Below are 20,650 nucleotides of genomic sequence, written 5' to 3'. Positions count from 1 at the left end.
ATGAGCCCGGATTTGTTCATTGCTGTGCACTGAGCACTTTCCACAGTGCTTACCCCACAGTGGGTTTGCAAAGAACCTCATGGAATGAAGGGATGAATGAGAACATAATCATAATTCATGATCCTGCCATTCTGACATTGTTGACATGTTGGCGTGTTTCCTTTTTTTCTAAATATACAATGAATGTGTATTTTTAAAAATATTTATTTATTTGGCTCTTCTCAGTTTTAGTTGTGGCATATGGGATCTAGTTCCCTGACCAGGGATCAAACCTGGGCCCCATGTGTTGGGAACTTGGATTCTTAGCCACTGGACCACCAGGGAAGTCCCTGAACGTGTATTTTTTATTTTAGTATTTTTTTTTTGCATAGAAGTAACATGTTCATTGTAGAAAAGGGAGATAAAATGATGATAAAGCAACATAATATTAATAGCTAACTTGTGCTTAGTGTTCATTATATATCAGGCAAAATCTGCTTCCCAGCCAGTGACAATGACTCTCTACATTTTGGTCTAAATCCTTCTTATAGGACTTTTTTATTCTAACTGTACACTTAAAAAAAAATACTTGGCTCAAACTGTTTATATACTTCTGTATCATTTTACATTATTTTTTAAAACACTTTCCTACATCATTGGAAGTTCTCTTAAGGATTATTTTAGTGGCTGTTTATCCCATCCTGGGAGTGTACTGTAATCAGAAGCTGTGGATGACAGCAGAGATTCATATACTATCCGGCAGTGAATAGGAATTCACTGTAGTGTTTTGAGTGGGAGAGTAACAGAATAAACTTGTTGTCTTAGGAAGCTTGAGTCCACTAGAAATGAGCAGAACAAAGTCAGGGAGGCAGGCAGGAGGTGATTCTTTGGGCAAGGGATGCCAAAAGGAAGAGGAGTGTCAAGTACTTCACAAAAAGGACTGAAGATGGAGAGGAAGGAGTCCAAGCACATGGTGAGGTTTGAAGACTAGTCGGCTCCAACTCTTTCCAATTTATTAGATGGAGAGAATTGTGTTAGCGTTTTCAGAAATGAGGAAGTTAGGAGGAGAGCTCTATTAATGAAATGAGAGAAGAGTACTTTTATATGAACATTTTTAGCTGGAACTCCTGCAGGAGGTTAAAAACAAACAAATAAAAATACTGGGCAGGGCTTAAAAGCAAAGTCTGGGCATAAGTGAGAGGTTTGAGGAGGTAGAAGCAGTGAGATCAAGTGGGTAGAGATGAGGTGGAGAGAAAGGCAGGGAGAAGAAAAGACTAAGGCTGGATGTTGGGAGGAGGGCAGGGCTGGGCAGAAGCTAAGGAAGTAGCCAGATCCTTGGGACAAATGGCATAGAGAGGCTGGAGGGGAGATGAACAAGATCTGTTCCCCTGGTACCAGGAGGCTAACTCAGTCCAGGCCACTGAATTTTGCTTCTGACACCCTCCCAGGATGCAGCACAGGGAGTAGAGAAAAATCCAATTATTGTCTTATTATCATCAGTATGTTGGTAAATAAGTAGTTTTTTCCAGGTTTATTAAGTGTTGGATATAAAATTCTTTTTATTTCATCCTCTTTTTATTTCAAAGCTTTCTGACCTACTCATTGAGTCTCCGAGCTCCTTTTGAGCAGCAGGCCTGATTCAGAAGTCTCGGAATGGAGTATGCAGAGGATATAGAAAAAGATTACAAGAGGCATGTTTCACTGACAAAGGGCCTCAGCACTGAACTTTTTTGGTAAACTCTTCCTTTTGTGCTAATCTTTTTTTCAACAATAGGAGAATCCAGGTGGTGGGTATGGGTAGATTTCTTTTGGTTTATTGAGTTGAGGTTTTGCTGGAGGTATTCCAATGTATGCAGTAATTTTAAATAAGATCAGGGCTTAACAGAAATGCCTAGGAAATTGACCACACCTGCTACTGTTGCTGCTAAGTCACTTCAGTTGTGTCCAACTCTGTGTGACCCCATAGATGGCAGCCCACCAGTCTCCCCCGTCCCTGGGATTCTCCAGGCAAGAACACTGGAGTGGGTTGCCATTTCCTTCTCCAATGCACGAAAGTGAAAAGTGAAAGTGAAGTCGCTCAGTCGTGTCCGACTCTTAGCGACCCCATGGACTGAAGCCTGTCAGGCTCCTCCATCCATGGGATTTTCCAAGCAAAAGAGTACTGGAGTGGGGTGCCATTGCCTTTTGGTGAATCTATTGATTGCTAGTTTTGGGATGGTCTGCCACTTAGGAGCCTCTTTGATCTTGAGGCTAGTTTCCTAACTTTGCTGGACTCCCCATATACTCCCCCCACATCCCTCAAACCGCTCAGCAATCGCACTTGGATATCATATGAGATAGAGCAAACTAAAGAAGCTTCACAAGTCTAAAGCTCCATACACCTTGTGTTGACACTTTGGAAACAAAACGTTATGACTGCCATGATTCAAAGTCAGGACCACGTTTCAGTTTTTGTGTGTGTTTGTTTTTCCACTAAATAAAACTATTTTATTAATCTTACACTCTGCCTAAGCTAGCTAAATTTTTTTTTAACTTAAGGTTTAGTTTTTTTTAATATAGTTGACTTAAAATATTAAATTAGTTTTAGATGTACTACATAGTGATTTGACATTTGCATACATTATGAGATGATCACCATAAGTCTGGTAACCATCTGTCACCACACAAAGTTATTACAATATTATTGACCATATACCTTATGCTACACTGTATATTACATCCTCATGGTTTATTTTATAACTTGAGGTTTGTACCTCTTAACCTCCTAAGTATTTCACCCCCATCCTCCTTCCTTCTGGCATCTACCTGTTTGTTCTCATAGATGTGCCTGTTTTTATTTTGTTTTGTTTTTTAAACATTTTAATTAATTTTTTTAGGCTGTACCACACAGCATCTGAGATCTTAGTCCCCCAACCAAGGACTGAACCTGAACCCTCTGCAGTGGAAAGGTGGAGTCTTAACCATGGAATTGCCTGAGACGTCCCTAATTGTTTTGTTTTTTAGAGTCTACACGAGTCAGGTCGTAGAGTATTTGTCTTTCTTTGTCAGATTTAGTTCACTTAACATAATACCCTCTAGATCCATCCATGTTGTAACAAATGGCAAAATTTCACTTTTATGGCTGAGTAATATTCCTTGGTACATGTATACAACATCTTTTTCCATTCATCTATTGATGGACACTTAAGTTGTTTCCTGGCTATTGTAAATAATGCTACAATGAATACTGGAGTACATGTATCTTTTTGAATTACTGTTTTTTGTTTTCTTCAGATAAATACCCAGAAGTGAAATTGCTGGATCATATGGTAGCTCTTCTTTACCGTCTGAGCCACCAGGGAAGCAGAAATGCAGGACACCTGGGTTTGATCCTTGGGCCACGAAGATCCCCTGGAGAAGGGAATGGCTACCTGCTCCAGTATTCTCGCCTGGGGCATTCCATGGACAGGGGAGCCTGGCAGGTTACAGTCCATGAGGTAGCAAAGAGTTGGACGTGACTGAGTGACTAACACCCGGTAGTTCTATTTTTAATTTTTTGATGAAACTTCATACTCTTTTCCATAGTGACTGCATCAATTTACAGTCCCACCAATAATGTGCAAGTGTTCTCTTTTCTCCACATTCTCACCAACACATTGTTCTTTTTGATGATAGCCATTCTCACAGTTGTGCTTTTAATTTGCTTTTCCCTGATGACGACTGATACTGAGCATCTTTTCATATGCCTGTTGGCCATCTGTGTGTCTTGTTTAGAAAAATGTCTAGTCAGGTCCTCTGCCCATTTTTAAATCAGGTGTTTTGTTGTTGTTGTTGTTGAACTGTATGAGTTCTTTGTGTATTTTGGATATACTTTCAATATAGTCCCTTTATTGAATATATTGTTTGCAAATATCTTCCCTATTCAGTAGGCTGTCTTTTTGTTTTGTGGATAGTTTCTTTCAATGTGCAAAATCTTTTTAGTTTGATGTAGTCCTGTTTGCTTATTTTTGCTTTTATTTCCCTTTCTAGGAGACAGACCCCCCCCAAAAAATATTGCTAACATCATGTCAGAGAGCACATTGCTTATGTATTCTTCTAGGCGTTTTATGGTTTCGGGTCTTACATTTAAGTCTTAATCCATTTTGAGTTTATTTTGGGATATGGTGTGAGAAAGTAGTCCAGGTTTGATTCTTTTGCATGTAGCTGTCCAGTGTTACCAACAGCATTTATTGAAGAGCCTATCTTTTCCCCATTCTATATTCTTGCCTCCTTTATTGTAGATTAATTGATCATATTAGTGTGGGTTTATTTCTGGGTTCTATATTCTGTTCCATTGATCTATGTGTCTTTTTGTGTGTTAATACCATACATTAGGGTCTTTTGTTTGTTTTTTAAATAAACTTTAGAACAGTTTAGACTTACAGAAAAATCAAGAAGATAGCACAACGTTTCCCTGTCTTTCATGCTCAGGTTCCCCTATTATAAATATTTTACATTATATTGTACATATTTTCCAGTAGTCATGTATGGATGTGAGAGTTGGACTGTAAAGAAAGCTGAGCCCTGAAGAATTGATGTTTTTGAACTGTGGTGTTGGAGAAGACTCTTGAGAGTCCCTTGGACTGCAAGGAGATCCAGCCAGTCCATCCTAAAGGAGATCAGTCCTGGGTGTTCATTGAAAGGACTGATATTGAAGCTGAAACTCCAATACTTTGGCCACCTGATGTGAAGAGCTGACTCATTTGAAAAGACCCTGATGCTGGGAAAGATTGAAGGCGGGAGGAGAAGGGGACGACAGAGGATGAGATGGTTAGATGGCATCACCGACTCAATGGACATGAGTTTGAGTCAACTCCGGGAGTTGGTGATGAACAGGGAGGCCTGGCATGCTGCAGTCCATGGGGTCTCAAAGAGTCAGACATGACTGAGTGACTGAACTGAACTGATTGTACATTTTGATGTCACTGCTTATCACAATTGATGAACCAGAATTAGTCCATTATTATTAACTCAGGTTTACATTTTATTCAGAATTCCTTAGTTTTTACCTAATGTCCTCTTTCTCTTCCAAAGTCCCACCCAGAATACCACATTACGTTTAATTGTCATGTCTCCTTGGGCTCCTCTTGTCTGGGGCCGTTTTCCATACTTATCTTGTTTGATGACCTTGACAGTTTTGAGAAGTACTGGACCACCTTTTGGTAGAGTCTCTCAGTTGGAACTTTTCCTGTTTTTCTCACGATTAGACTGGAATTCTTGAGAGGAAGGCCACAGAGGTAAAATGTCATTCTCTTTGCATCACATCAAAGGTACATACCATCAACTTGACTTATCAATGTTGATCTTAATCTTGATCACCTGCTTGAGGTGGTGTTTGTCTGGATTTTCCACTGTAAAGTTGTTTTCTCCCCTACCCTTTTCAATCTTTGCAAGGAAGTCACTATGCATGGCCCACAGGAGTGGTGGTTTACTCTCTTCTTTAAGGGTAGCGCATCTACATACAGTAGAATCATTCACAAGATCATTCATGGGAAGTTTGTATATTATCCCCTATTTATATCAGAATAGATATGCTATTTATTTTATATTTTGGGTTATAATCCAATGCTGGTTTATTTTATTGCTCAAACTGTCCCAGATTTGGCCTGTGGAAGCTCTTTCAGTTGGCTCCTGGGTCCTCTAATGTATCTCCAGCTTCCTGTTGCTTTGTTTGTTTGGCACTTCCTTACTTTCTGTACTACAAAATGTTCCAGGCTCATCTTGTATGTTTCCTGCTCCAGTCCTAAATTCGATCATCCCTCCAAGGAGAAAGTCAAGGCAACATTTTAATCTTAGCAAATGTGTATCTGACTGGAAGTTGGGACAATTTCTCAGGTGGACAGGAACAAGATTCAGGCCACCCTCAGGAGGGGACTTTCCCAGCAACAGCAGCAACCAGAATTGCAAGTCTTTAGTGAGAAATAGATGACTCACCAGCTCCCCAGGTTGTCTCCTCCTTCCCCCCTCTTGCTGACAAGTCTGTCCCTAAACCAGCTCAGACAGAGAGACCCAGGTTAGAAAGTGTCCCCACCCACAGGGCCAGCAAAGAATGGCCTGTTGCAGGCCAAGTGGGGTTTAACCATGACCAGCTGATACCTCCCCCATTTGTATTATTTCTATTCCCTTCTACCTGCAGAAAGAATTAAACATGATTACTCTCAAATTTACAGCTACAATAAAAGTTTTTTTAATAATAGTTTGGGTAAAAGGATAAGAGCATGGTGAAGAAGAGTGTGTGTGTAGTAATTTTGTCCCAGACACCCAGACTGGGGCAATTTCCCTAGGTTCCCTGAATCACAGATTGCTAGCACCAGAAATAAGAAATATTTAGAAATAAATATGAAATAAGGAAGCTTCACCTAGCATGTTATAGCTGAGATGGAGCAAGTGATCTCTCAGGAATTACACAGCTAATGAGTTGAAGAAGTGGGAATACTGGGGCAGGTCTCTTGATGTCTAGGTCTTTTCAAATCCCCATTCTTGCCTCCCTTTCCAGGACAGCGAAAAGAATAGCTTTCAGACCTTCTGGGCGACACAGTGTGAAGGCAGCACTTTCAGGCTTCTTTCACTTGCCAGATGTCTTGTGTGGATGTGTCTGAGGAGTCATAGGGGCTATAATTAGGGGTTATTAGCATCCACAGATACTTGGAGGTAAGGAATGTAGGATGTAGACACTGGGATACAGAAGTCAATACTGGGGATCCTACCATTTCCGCACAGTCAAGTTTTTAATGATTAAATCGGCAACTTTCTAGTTGTTGTCCTCAACATTTGATCAACAGTTGGTGGTGGGGGTGGGGTAAGGAATAAAAATCAGAAATCTTGAAACATTTTTTCAAGAGATTTTGAGATTTGGACTTAGGGATTTTTATACTACCTACTGCTTGAAAAATACAATGATTTCTTTTCTTCAATTTTCACTGACCTACTCCCAACACTCTCCCTTCAACAACTCGTGAAGGAGGTGTTTTCAATGATCTTTATATAGGCTGAGATCTTCGTACAGGCTTGGAATTCAGAGAAAGGATTCTGGGCCTGTTGTCACCTGGTGTGGCTACAATAAAGAGATGAAATTAGCATCAGGCTATTCTTCACTTGCTCTCTTGGTGACCTTCCTAGAGTTACATGAGATAGCATGTCTCTATCTATAAACATCTTCTAGGGCAAGGACAATGGGTGACCCAGGACAGCAGCAGCAAACAGGTAATTATTATGTGCTTTTGATGATGATGAAGATAATATTAGAGACTTTGGGGATACAGAAAATATTCAATTGGAGAATTGTCCTTGAAGATCCTCCCCAGCTAGCTTCTCCAGCATCCCGAGATCCTTTCAAGGAGCAGAGTGAAGGTGTTTAAAGCCTGCCTTCAGGCTGAATCTAGAGGAAGCTCTTCCGTGGAAGAGGTACAATACATTCTTGCCTGCCGTGTTCCCTCTTGAGCTTATCTTCTGCCTCTTCATGATCTCTTTATTTTTAAAAAGTAATTCATTAATAAAATTATTATCCAGACTTTTTAATACTCAAACATGTCTTTTTTATTGTTTTGATTTGAATAAACGTTTAATTTGAAAATGTTGCATTATGTGTTCTGCAATTTGCTTCTTCTTCCTAACAATAAATCCTGGATATCTGTCTCTGCCAGGATACCGAGATCTGCCTCATCTGGGCAATTCTTTGTTCTCGAACTTGTGTGATTCCCTGAGCGTCAGTTTTCGGCCCGCGTCTCTACCTCCTGATGTTAGAGACTGCCTGACCTCTTGGGGCGTGCTGTAGAGGGAGGTCCTAGAGGAGGCTCGGAGGGTGGGCGGGGTCCGAGGCCGCTTGGGGTATGCAGATGAGGTGGGCGGGGTCCACATAAACCCAAGGGTAGCGGCTGGCGGTTGAGCTGGGTTTCCGCGGATTCAGTCAGAGGCAACCTACGGAACGTGCTTCACCGATCACAGCGGAGCCTGGTCCTCGGCTGTCCCCGGAGCGGGTCATGCCCCCGCGGGAGCTAAGCGAAGCCGAGTCGTCCCCGCTCCGATCCCCGACCCCTCCCCCGGGACGGGGCAGCGCCTCCCCCGAGCTGGGCATAAAGTGCGTGCTGGTGGGCGACGGCGCGGTGGGCAAGAGCAGCCTTATCGTCAGCTACACCTGCAATGGGTACCCCGCGCGCTACCGGCCCACAGCGCTGGACACCTTCTCCGGTACGTTCAACGGCCGCGGCGGCCGCGTGGCTGGGGGTGGGGTTGTGCACTCAGGGGCTGCGGCTGGAGCAGAGGAACCAGTGCACCGAACCCCCCCGGGAGGCTGGCTGGAGCAGGCCCCAAGGTGGCGCTGCTGAGGCTTGGTGGGATCAAGTACGCTCTTTCTTTTTCTTAAAAAAATTTTTTTTTTCATTTATCTTTGGCTGTGCTGGGTCTTCGTTGCTGCGCGGGTTTTTCTCTAGTTGCGGCGAGCGGGGACCACTGTAAATTGTAGTTCGCTGCTTCTCACTGCGGCGGCTTCACTTGTTGCGGAGCACCGGCTCTAGAGCGTCCCGGCTTCAGTAGTTACCTCATGTTTCGTTTCGGTTCCAGGGCTCTGGAGCACAGGCTCAGTAGTTGTGGTCATGGGTTCAGTTGCTGTGAGGCATGTGGGATCTTCCTGGACCAAGGCTCGAACCAGTGTCTCCTGCATTGGCAGATGGATTCTTTACCACTGAGCCACCAGGGAAACCTCTTTTTCTTTTCTTTATTCGAGTATAATTTCTTTACAAAGTTGTGTTAGTTTCTGCCCTGCAACGAAGTGAATCAGCTATATATATACACGTATGCCTCCCTCTTGAACACTCGGCTCCCCCCATACCACCCATCACAGAGCACAGAGCTGAGCTCTCTGGGCTGTACTGTAGGTTCCCACTAGCTATCTATTTTATACACGGTAGTGTAAATACGTCAAACCTAATCTCAGAACGCTCTTTCTAACTCAGTCTTTCGCCTGCCTCTCCCCTGCAGTGCAAGTCCTGGTTGATGGAGCCCCGGTGCGCATTGAGCTCTGGGACACAGCGGGACAGGTGAGAAGTAGGAGCATCCTCTACTGGTCTGGGGTGAGGTGGGTTGGAGGCTGGGAAGATCCCGGGTCCATCAGGAATGGAGAAGGCCTTGGGCACTTAGTTATGAGTCTCAGTCTCTAAAACCCAGGTGGCAAGGGATTCCCTGCATCCTGTGGCAAGGAATAATGGCCTGAACTTTCCATCCTAGGAAGACCTTGACCGCCTTCGCTCCCTCTGCTACCCGGATACAGATGTCTTCCTGGCCTGCTTCAGTGTGGTGCAGCCCAGCTCCTTCCAAAACATCACAGAGAAATGGCTGCCAGAGATTCGTACTCACAATCCCCAGGCGCCCGTGCTGCTGGTGGGTACCCAGGCCGACCTGAGGGATGATGTCAATGTACTGATTCAGCTGGACCAGGGGGGCCGGGAAGGCCCGGTGCCTCAACCCCAGGCTCAGGGTCTGGCCGAGAAGATCCGGGCCTGCTGCTACCTGGAGTGCTCTGCCTTGACGCAGAAGAACTTGAAAGAGGTGTTTGACTCGGCCATTCTCAGTGCCATTGAGCACAAAGCCCGGCTGGAGAAGAAACTGAACGCCAAAGGTGTGCGCACTCTCTCCCGCTGCCGCTGGAAGAAGTTCTTCTGTTTTGTTTGAACAGCTGTGGCAGCAAAATGATCAGTAGGCCAATGGCCACAGACTTCTAGAACCTGAGACATGGGGCCTTTGAGAGGCTCTGCTGGCAGGGCCAGGCCACCCCCATGGGACTCAGTTCCCGTCTGAACGCTGTGGAGCCATGGGCCTTTAACTGCCCGCTCTTCCATGCTAGGGTGAGCCTAGGGCCTGGATGGGGGAAGGCTCTGACTTGGATTTCTGTGGTCAAGGCTGACAGAGAAATCCTAGTACTTTGATTTTCATGGGATGATCCTGACAGTGTCAGCTGCCTCCAAGCAGTTTGGGATCCAATTCCCATTTTCTTATTATGGGCCCTCAAGCCAGCCTGGCTGAATTAAGACCCCTTGTGGTGGTCCCCACCCTTTCCTTGGCCCAGGGGTGAGGAAGAGCCTGAGGAACAGCTGGGCATCTCGGAAGGCTGGAAGGTGTCCAGCCCTGATTTGGAGAGTTTAGAATGAATTGACTAAGACAGAGGTCTGTGAGAGATTGAGAAGGAGCAGAAAGTACAGCCTTGGAGCCTTAGGACTAGAGGCAGGCTGGGGAGAAGACAGATCAGAGGGCTTCTCTTGGAACGAAGAAGAGAAAGGAGAGTAGAGAAGTGGGGCAGCTGAGGAGCAAGGCTGACACTTGGGCTGTCCTCAAAGCCTCAAGGCCAGGGAGGGCGGGGCTGGTGCCTGAGAAGAACTGGGTCTCGGGGCTCCCTAGGCACTGCCCAAACTGGCTGGACAGGAGTGGTGCAGGAAGTGAGAGGCAAGGCCCAGCAAGAGGAGGGGGAGGAGCTGCAAATCGGAGCCTAAAGGAAGAAGGGGCTTTCTCCAAAATCATAGCCTAGAAGACAGGGCAATGTGGAATCTGCAAATAAAGCCTTAAGTTTCTGAAGCTGCTGTCTCTGTGTCTTTTTCTGGAGAGGTCAGCATGTTGGTCCCTCAAGACCCAACAGTTTGGATGGAGACAGCTTGGGTACCAAAAGACTGAGGCTAGATTGAAAGGTGAGGGCTGGTCTAGATGGGACAGTGATGGGAACTGGCCTGTGGGGAGGGGTTTGGGGCGCCCCGTTTGGGGCTTAGCTGGTTCCCAGGAGAGCTAGCGTGGGAAGCAGCCTGGAAACGGGTTTCCCCAGGTGTCAGCGCCAGAGCTGCTTTCCCATGACCTCACCGGGCGGGTGGTGCCCCTCCCCTTTTCCCCTCCCTTCTGGAGCACAGTGCTCAGCCCTGGGCTCTGGGGCAATCCTGAGCCCTCTAACCTTCCTGTCTACAGTGCCCCAGGGTTTCAGATTGGGGAGGGCCCTCTGATTCAGACCCCAAACACGAAGGGACCCCCATACAACTTAAACCTCAACCACTGGCCAAACTTCTTGGACTTGGGTTGGTTGAACTCAGTCTTCAGACTTAGCACTCAAAGGCTACATAAGGACCTAGTGAAGGTCAAGATGCCAGTGTTAACAATTTATATTGCTTTTTTTCTTTTTTTGGCCTCTTCTGTGCAGGTTGTGGGATCTAAGTTCCCCAACCAGGGATTGAACCTGCCCTCAGCAGTGAGAGTGAAGTGTCCTAACCAGTGGGCCACAAGGGAACTCTGGTTAACAATTTAAATGGAAGTTTGGTCCCAGAAATCCTTTGAGAGTGAAGGTTCATTGATTGATGACTTGGAAAGGAGCAGGGATTCAGAGAACATTCCCTGGACTTGGAGCTGGAAGGACGTTTAACAGGTGAATTTGGAGTGGGATGGGCACCACTTTACCTGTAAGGAAAGGGAGGCTTACAGAAAAAAAGGTAATATCCCAAGTAATATACTATTATAAGTGGCCATAAGAACTTTGCAAACTCTGCTGCTGCTGCTGCTGAGTCGCTGCAGTCGTGTCCGACTCTGTGGCAGCCCAGCAGGCTTCCCCGTCCCTGGGATTCTCCAGGCAAGAGCACTGGAGTGGGCTGCCATTTCCTTCTCCAGGCACACCTGGGACACTTGCTAGGCAACTAATGGGCCAGGTGAGCCTTCTGTCCCGGCCCAGCTCCCTCTGCAGGAAGTTGTGTGTGTGTGAGAAAGAACGTGGCTGTGGGACAAAAGTCCTAGCCAAGTGAAACCTCAGATAATCCCCAAGTTTAGTTTTGGCCAAGACTGTCCACCTTATGCCCCACCTGGGCTCTTCCCCCAGAGCTCTGGCCACCTGTCTCCCTTTGCCCCTTGCCCCCTCATGTGGATGGAGTCTCACGCCCCTGCTCCATGGCCGGCTGTTACCTCAGCCCAGCCTGACACACTCCCTTTCCTGGGGGCAGAGACCCCAGTTCAAGTTCAGGGTCTGGCATCAACCATGACCTTAGGCAATTTTTTTTTCCTTCTCTATGCCTCAGTTTCCTCATTCGCAAAATGAAACACTCAAGTCTCTGGATTAGAGATTTTCAAACCGTTCTAAGGTGACTTAAGGTGCTATGGGTTGGGGGAGGAAGCCTAATCAAGTGATCTTTGGGGTCTCTCCCAATTCCAGCTTCTTCCCTAATCCTCTGATGGTACTAGTATACCCATGTCGCTTTGTCTTCTCTCCTGCTGGGTCACTGAGCCTTGTTCGCCTCGCACCTGCATCTCTGCCACTCCCACTTCCCACCCCGGTCCCCCTAGTGCTGCTTCCTTTCTCCTGGCACTTCCCTGACTCAAGACTCTTCCTAGATCTCAGTGCCTGCAATGAACTCCCAGCTTCTCATTTCAGCACTCAAGACCACAAATCTGACACCAACCTGGACAAGTCCAGATTGTCCCAATGATCCCCACTCCCTGATCCCCAATCATTTTTTACTTCTGACTCCAAGTCTTTGCTTTTGCTAAATCCTCTAGAAAGTGCCCCCCACCTCCTCTCCCAACCAGATGCCCGGTTTCTCCTTTAACCGTCTTCTAGTCACTACTCAAGTCAAGTCAATACTTCCAGTCAATACTCTCCAGGACCTGTATCATTAATGTCTGCACTGCTGTCTTGGCCCATTAAGGAGACACTGAATTTAGTCTTTTGCTCACACTACACCACTGCCCCCCACCCACCATCACCAGCTAAATGGAGAGGGAACAAGTCCCATTCATGCCTCTGTGTTCCCACAGGATCATGGGCCCAGGCAACATTTGCTGCTGGCCATTTAGTGCTTGGGGCTTCCCTTGTGGCTCCGATGGTAAAGAATCTGCCTGCAATTCGAGAGACTTGGGTTTGATCCTTGGGTTGGGAAGATCCCCTAGAGAAGGGAAAGGCTACCCACTCCAGTAATTTGGCCTGGAGAATTCCATGGGCTGTATAGTCCATGGGGTCGAAAAGAGTTGGACACAACTGAGCGACTTTCAGTTTCATTAAGTGCTTGAGATAAAAAGCCAAGCAGTGAGCCCTGCAGGAGATCCCGAGGATAAAGTTCATCTCCAGGTCTGTGTCCAGGGGCCTTACCACAGGCCTAAAGAGTAATGGAATGCCTTGGACTTCCCTGGTGGCCCAGTGGTTAAGGCTCCTTGATGCCACTGCAGGGGGCCTGGGTTTGATCCCTGGTCAGGGGACTAGATCTCACGTGCTACAACTAAGAGTTCGAATGCTACTACTAAAGATCTCGCATGCATCAACTAAATGATCCTGCATGCTACAATGAAGATCTCACATGACGCAACTAAGACCTGGACACAGTAGAGATAAATATTTTTTCAAAAGAGCGATGGCTTGCTGGAAAGGCCTTCTGAGGCACTGGGCCCATGCCTGTACAGAGCAAAAGGGGATTTACCTCTTGTTCCAAACCCACCGTCTCTCTCGCTGTCTCTACAGTGTGATCTCTCTCTGCTTTTCTGGGACTGTTTTTATCTCTTTATCTCTCTCATTTGCCTCTTTTCCCCTCTTTGCTCTGCTCTTGAATCTAAAGGAACATTGACTATATTAACTGGAAAGAAATGTATGTTTCTTACATATACAGTCTTAAATTAGTGCTTATTGATGTAAAATTATTTTTAATATCTGTGGAACCAACCCTTAGTTGATGTTTTTAAATATCTATTTTCTTTTTTCACAATAAATGCTTCGCTTACAGAAAAACTGGAAAATCCAAAGCACTAGAAGATTGAAATGTACCAATAGTCTTAATTCCCAAAGATAATCCATAGTAACATTTTGATGTTACTTCCTTTTGGTTTTCTCTGTATATTTTTGAAATATTTCTTGTGATTATGCTAGATATAATTTTGTATTTTCAGTTTAAAATTTTAACAGCTTTTTCATGTTATTATAAACTCTGATTAGAATCTGTAACCATTTATGTATGTTTGTTTACTATTTCACTCTGATCATAATTTCTTCAACTAGATCCCCATTTGGGTGCATTCAGGTTGTTTTCCTTTAAATACTTTTTTTCTTTTATAAATGAGATTAAATCCACAGTTGATTATTTTTTCCACCACGGATTGGTGACCATCTATAGAAAAAACATCCTTCAATTTTGGCTTGGATACTGGGCCACCATATGGTCGTAAATGGGGCCTATGAGGGAGCTTTGCCTGTTGACTTGTCAGAGGCTCTTTCTGTTGAAGCATGACTAGCAGATTGTGGGTGTTCAATAAATACTACATGATGACAAGGTATGTATATATGACATATTTGTGTTCATGTACATCCCTCTGCATCCCTGTTTTTGCTCTTGTGTATTTCAAGTGGATATTACCTTTGTGCAGACCTCTGAACCCTTCCATGCGTGTGCAAGTTTGTGTATCTACATGTGTAAATGTGGATGTCTGTCTTCGTGTGAGATGTGTGTAGCTCCGCATGTGTACATTTGTGTATCCACATAATACTTGCCCTTGCTGGGGCTGCTAAGTCACTTCAGTCGTGTCCAACTCTGTGTGACCCCATAGACAGCAGCCCACCAGGCTCCCCGGTCCCTGGGATTCTCCAGGCAAGAACACTGGAGTGGGTTGCCATTTCCTTCTCTAATGCATCAAAGTGAAAAGTGAAAGTGAAGTCGCTCAGTCGTGTCCGACTCTTAGCGACCTCATGGACTGAAGCCTGTCAGGCTCCTCCATCCATGGGATTTTCCAAGCAAAAGAGTACTGGAGTGGGGTGCCATTGCCTTTTGGTGAATCTATTGATTGCTAGTTTTGGGATGGTCTGCCACTTAGGAGCCTCTTTGATCTTGAGGCTAGTTTCCTAACTTTGCTGGACTCCCCGTATACTCCCCCCACATCCCTCAAACCGCTCAGCAGTCGCACTTGGATATCATATGAGATAGAGCAAACTAAAGAAGCTTCACAAGTCTAAAGCTCCATACACCTTGTGTTGACACTTTGGAAACAAAACGTTATGACTGCCATGATTCAAAGTCAGGACCACGTTTCAGTTTTTGTGTGTGTTTGTTTTTCCACTAAATAAAACTATTTTATTAATCTTACACTCTGCCTAAGCTAGCTAAAATTTTTTTTAACTTAGCATGTATGCATGGGTGTGTTGGATGTGTGTTGGTCTCTGTGCCTCCGTGTGTACATCTAGGTTTGGGTCTTGTGTCTTCGGGGCTGTATGTCTATGTGTCTGTGTGTGCCCAGGCTCAATTCTGAGTGGGTCTGTGTGTTGGGGGGGGTGGCAGGGGGCGGGGCTGGGGGTTTCCTCCATGAGCATCTTTGTGCTGGGTGTGTGTGTGCTGGGCTGGTGTGTGAGTGCACACTTGAGGGAGCTGGGCCTTAATCGCTTTCCCCTGGTTAGCAGAGCGGTGCCCAGGGCAGAGGTGACACACCCTCCGATCTCATTCTCCTGGGAACCAGCTTGGGAGAGTGAGTGAGACCGAGAGCAGACTGCGTCAGGAGTACCGGCCCCTTTTGCAACCAGCCCAGGCCCCAGGCGGTAACCAGGCTCTCACAGGTCAGACCTGCCCACTGTGCCTGGCTGCCAGGAAACCCCGCTCCCAGCAGGGCTGCGCTGTCAGCGCCCTCCCTGGGCTTGGGCCAAATCCTCTGGCGAGCGGAACTCAGCCAGCCGAGAGGCCACATTAGTCACGCTGTGACAACAGTAGGGAGTGACTTCCCAGGCCTGGGCAGTGCTGACTGTCCCAGGAAACCACTGTTTTCTGTCCCTGGTTGCGGCAACGCTTAGGCAGCCTGGTCTGCTCCAGTATTGTCTTCCATTCTTACAACTGAACTTCCAGATGGGCCAGAGGGCTCTTATTAGCTCCGATTTTCAGATGAGACTGAAGCCAAGGCCAAGATGGCGCTTGGACCTGGGCCCTGACCCTGCATCCAGGCTTCTTTCTAGGGTGCCTCCTGGAGGCTCTGCCCCCCTAGAAATAGACCTCCCAGAAGGCAGGGCTGGGAGGCATGGTTGATGGGACAGACAGATTAGGTCGTTCTAGGCTGAGTGGGACAGAGGGAGACAGGGTCGGAGTGGAATGTGAGAAGGGAAGTTGGCACTGAAGCGGGCCTGCCCTCCTCCTGGAATGTTCTCCACGCTTCCTCCACTGAACAGATTTGTCCCCTAACTGGGATGACCGTGCAATTCATTGTCAGACTCGGGATATTTCTGAGATTGAATGGGAACTCTATTAATAACCTGGGCGTATGGTCACCCTGCTCATACCCTTCTGGAAGGCAGAGCCAGTCAACGGTCTCCTTGCCTGGCCAGCTCCTTGGCTTGCTTGACCTTTGCCTGTACCAGTCTGTACCAGACTCTCTGGCCCCTGGGCGGTGAGGGGCAGCAAGGGGGCCTTTGGGCCAGGTGGGGCACAGTGATTCCCTGGGGCCCCTTGAAACTGGCAGAAAAGCAAGCAGCCCAGCCCCCAACCAGGGACGCCTGACCCATCGTGTGTTTCCCCCTCAGACCTGTACTCACTGTGGTCATGTTCCACTGCTTCTGCCCATCTTCTCTCCCTCCCCAGCACCCCATACCTGCTGGAGATGGCAAGATCATCCCCTGGTGAGACAGGGACCCTCTATTCCCCAGGATATGTGTGTTTTTCTACCTATGGCACTGTTCCACCCCTGCCCAACAGGCCATGTGTCCCGCCGACCACCCCATCTCCCATGGGTTCTCCAGTTTCAGTTCTATCCCCAACTCGCTGGGCGACTTTGGCCAAATTACTGCTTTCTTCCTTGTCTAAGTTTCTCCCAGTTGTGAAGCGGGGTTAGTACTCTCTGCCCCTCCCTGGCTCCCAGGGGACCTTCAGGGAGAAGCACGAGAAGAGTGGGGAACTGATATGGAGGAAGCTGTGCAGTGTCAGAAGGAGCAGTTCTGGCCTGTGTTTACATGGGTGTGTGGGCCTTGGGATCCCAGCCTCCTGAGGCTTGGGAACAGCCCTGACTGCTCCTTGGCCTGGTTCCTTTGTCCCACTTCCAGAGAAATGACAGACACTAAGCCCAGGAGCCTGGGCATCTGGAGAAGATGAGACCTCCGAGCAAAAAGTTTGGGGCTCAGACTTCCTGGCCTATTCTGTCCCCAGACACTGGCTATGTGACCATGGGCAAGTCACTGCCCATCTCTGGGCCTCAACAACTTGGCTCTGACAGCCTCCACCAGTCGTGTATTCAGGGGGCCCTAGAATCTGTAACCTGTAACCATAGTTTAGGGATTAGAAAGGATTTTGCCACCTAGTCCAAGTCCTTCACTTTTCATAGAGCACTATGGATTTTCTGGGGGCCACAGACTAGTTCTGGTTAACCTAGGATCATAAACTGGTTGCAAAGAGGATCGAGCAGGAGAGGGTAAGTGGATCAGAGAAAATCCACTGGCGAGACAACTCCAAGTGGGTTGGTGAGTCAACAATGTAATCTTTTGTACTGCATCAGTATTCGATCATCCCCAGTCCTCTCAGCCTCTCCAGCCATGCCTGAAACCCAGCCTGGGCCTCTCCTCCCCTTCCCCACTATTTCATTCCGACTCTGCTCTCTGCCACCTGCTAGGACTCCACCTGGCTCCTCAACCATTCATGAAGATCAGCTGGCAACTCATTCCCAGCATCCTCCTTTCCTGACCCTGGCAGGGTTTGAAACCCCTCACCTTCGAGCCTCTTTCTTTCTGGGTCTCCTGCTGCCCCTCCGACTGCTCCTCCTCAGCTTCCTTTTCCTCCAGAGGCTCTGTCTTTACTTACCGCTCTCCCCTCTAGGTTGACTCTCTCCATAAGTAGTCTCCTCCTTCCTGCCCTTCACCCTCACATGGCTTATTCTCTCCACCAGGCCCACACACTCACCTCCAGGGTGTTGGGGGCCTCACCAGGAGGCCCCACACCTGGGACGCAGAGCTAAGTGCATGGCCCAAAGACTATAAGACTCGTATGTTTTTGCCTTATTCCTAGCCCTATCTTATGTTCCTTCTTAGGTTTCTTTTTAAATCTTGTTCCTTTGTACTCATCTCATAGTTTATAGACCCTTTTAAGTTGCCTTTAAATCTTTCCCCAGTAAGGCTATGCAAAAGCAAACAAAAACTAAGATCAACAATAAGAGCCACAAAGACCTACAAAAAGATCAACAAAACCAGTCTCCATCTGGTCCCTGATGGCCCTCACCTTCTGCTTGGTTCTCCTGAAGCTGCCTTCCTCCCCTGGGCCCTGTTTCTATTGATGGCACTGCCAGATTTCTGGCACAGAAAACCGGAAGGCCCCGCTGACTCAGCTTCTCTGTCTGCACGAGCCAGTCAGTCACCAAGTCTTGGAGCTTCTCTCTCCTTTACCAGCCCCTCATTCTCTATCCCATCTCAGAGACTCCGGATCTAATGATTTGTTTCTTTCCGAAACAGACCTCAATATCTCTTCCGAAACCATTATTCATTGTAGAAAAGCAATAGATATTCATTGTAGAAAATTTTCAAAAATGCAAGTCAACAAAAAGAAGAATGTGAAAACCACCTATAATTTTATCAACAAGAAAACACTGTAGGCATTTGGGTAAAAATCTTTTTCAGTTTTATGTAAAAGAGTTTTTGTGCATGTGTTTTTTTTAAGCTCTTCTTAGTTTCTTTCCCAGTGTATTTTTTTGGTCTTCCTGGTTCTGGGCTCAGCTGATGGAACCCCAGGAGCTACTGCAGGTAGGGGAGGAGAGTACTGTGGGGGAGTTTCGGCCACCCCCGGGGGCTGAAGCCAGCTTCTGGGTTTGTGGTTTCCAGGTGACACTCTTGACCTTGGGGGTGGAGGGTGGGGGTGGGCTGAGAAGTGCCTTCCCAGGCTTCAGTCTAGCTGAAGCCTGGGAAGGTGGGGAAGGGAGTGGTCTTGTGCAATAGGACAAACCACTCCTCATTCAGGGCTGTTTGTTTAAAGGGGCAGGGATGGGTTCCAGAGAAACAACCCTGTTTTGTTTTCTTTTTTAAAATTTATTTATTTACTTATTGGCTGTGCTGAGTCTTCATTGTTGTGCAAGAACAACACACTAGTTGCCCTGAGTGGGGGCTACTCTTGCAGTGTGTGGGCTCTTTCACTGCAGTGGCTCTTGTTGCAGCGCACCAGTTCTAGAGAGTGGGCTCAGTAGTTGTGGTGCACGTGCTTAGTCGCCCCGTGGCACGTGGAATCTTCCCAGACAAGGAATCTAACCTGGGGCCCCTGCATTGGCAGATGGATTCCTAACCACTGGACTACCAGGGAAGTCCTCAGAAGCAATACAGTTTTTGTCAGTCTTTATTAGATTTAAGGGCCTAGATCTGATAGAGTGCCTGATGAACTATGGAATGAGGTTCGTGACATTGTACAGGAGACAGGGATCAAGACCATTCCCATAGAAAAGAAATGCAAAAAAGCAAAATGGCTGTCTGGGGAGGCCTTACAAATAGCTGTGAAAAGAAGAAAAGCGAAACGCAAAGGAGAAAAGGAACGATATAAACATCTGAATGCAGAGTTCCAAAGAATAGCAAGGAGAGATAAGAAAGCCTTCTTCAGCAATCAATGCAAAGAAATAGAGGAAAACAACAGAATGGGAAAGACTAGGGATCTCTTCAAGAAAATCAGAGATACCAAAGGAACATTTCATGCAAAGATGAGCTCGATAAAGGACAGAAATGGTATGGACCTAACAGAAGCAGAAGATATTAAGAAGAGATGGCAAGAATACACAGAAGAACTGTACAAAAAAGATCTTCATGACCCAGATAATCACAATGGTGTGATCACTGACCTAGAGCCAGACATCCTGGAATGTGAAGTCAAGTGGGCCTTAGAAAGCATCACTACAAACAAAGCTAGTGGAGGTGATGGAATTCCAGTTGAGCTAATTCAAATGCTGAAAGATGATGCTGTGAAAGTGCTGCACTCAATATGCCAGCAAATTTGGAAAACTCAGTAGTGGCCACAGGACTGGAAAAGGTCAGTTTTCATTCCAATCCCAAAGAAAGGCAATGCCAAAGAATGCTCAAACTACCGCACAATTGCACTCATCTCACACGCTAGTAAAGTAATGCTCAAAATTCTCCAAGCCAGGCTTCAGCAATATGTGAACCATGAACTTCCTGATGTTCAAGCTGGTTTTAGAAAAGGCAGAGGAACCAGAGATCAAATTGCCAGCATCCGTTGGATCATGGAAAAAGCAAGAGAGTTCCAGGAAAACATCTATTTCTGCTTTATTGACTATGCCAAAGCCTTTGACTGTGTGGATCACAATAAACTGTGGAAAATTCTGAAAGAGATGGGAATACCAGACCACCTGACCTGCCTCTTGAGAAATCTGTATGCAGGTCAGAAAGCAGCAGTTAGAACTGGACATGGAACAACAGACTGGTTCCAAATAGGAAAAGGAGTACATCAAGGCTGTATATTGTCACCCTGTTTATTTAACTTATATGCAGAGTACATCATGAGAAACGCCGGACTGGAAGAAACACAAGCTGGAATCAAGATTGCCGGGAGAAATATCAATAACCTCAGATATGCAGATGACACCACCCTTATGGCAGAAAGTGAAGAGGAACTCAAAAGCCTCTTGGTGAAAGTGAAAGTGGAGAGTGAAAAAGTCGGCTTAAAGCTCAACATTCAGAAAACGAAGATCATGGCATCTGGTCCCACCACTT

General features: G+C 46.5%; 1 protein-coding gene across 1 annotated transcript; it reads left to right on the top strand.

The window, feature by feature from the left end:
- The first annotated feature begins 7,902 nt into the window (after window positions 1-7,902).
- RHOV (ras homolog family member V) lies at window positions 7,903-10,560 on the top strand. The gene is made up of 3 exons (NM_001076099.1): window positions 7,903-8,184; window positions 8,974-9,032; window positions 9,220-10,560. Exons 1-3 carry the CDS (start codon window positions 7,977-7,979, stop codon window positions 9,661-9,663), a joined length of 711 nt encoding a protein of 236 aa, NP_001069567.1. The 5' UTR covers window positions 7,903-7,976; the 3' UTR covers window positions 9,664-10,560.
- Window positions 10,561-20,650: the final 10,090 nt, after the last annotated feature.

This window comes from Bos taurus, chromosome 10 (assembly GCF_002263795.3).
Source record: "Bos taurus isolate L1 Dominette 01449 registration number 42190680 breed Hereford chromosome 10, ARS-UCD2.0, whole genome shotgun sequence".
NCBI classification, from domain to species: Eukaryota; Metazoa; Chordata; class Mammalia; order Artiodactyla; family Bovidae; genus Bos; species Bos taurus.
This window is presented reverse-complemented; position numbering and strand designations above follow the sequence as displayed.

Coding starts and splice junctions, on each gene's coding strand:
- RHOV (NM_001076099.1), top strand. CDS start 7,977: ATGCCCCCGCGGGAGCTAAGCGAAGCCGAGTCGTCCCCGCTCCGATCC. Junction 8,185..8,973: donor AGCGCTGGACACCTTCTCCG/GTACGTTCAACG, acceptor TCTCCCCTGCAG/TGCAAGTCCTGGTTGATGGA. Junction 9,033..9,219: donor TCTGGGACACAGCGGGACAG/GTGAGAAGTAGG, acceptor TTTCCATCCTAG/GAAGACCTTGACCGCCTTCG.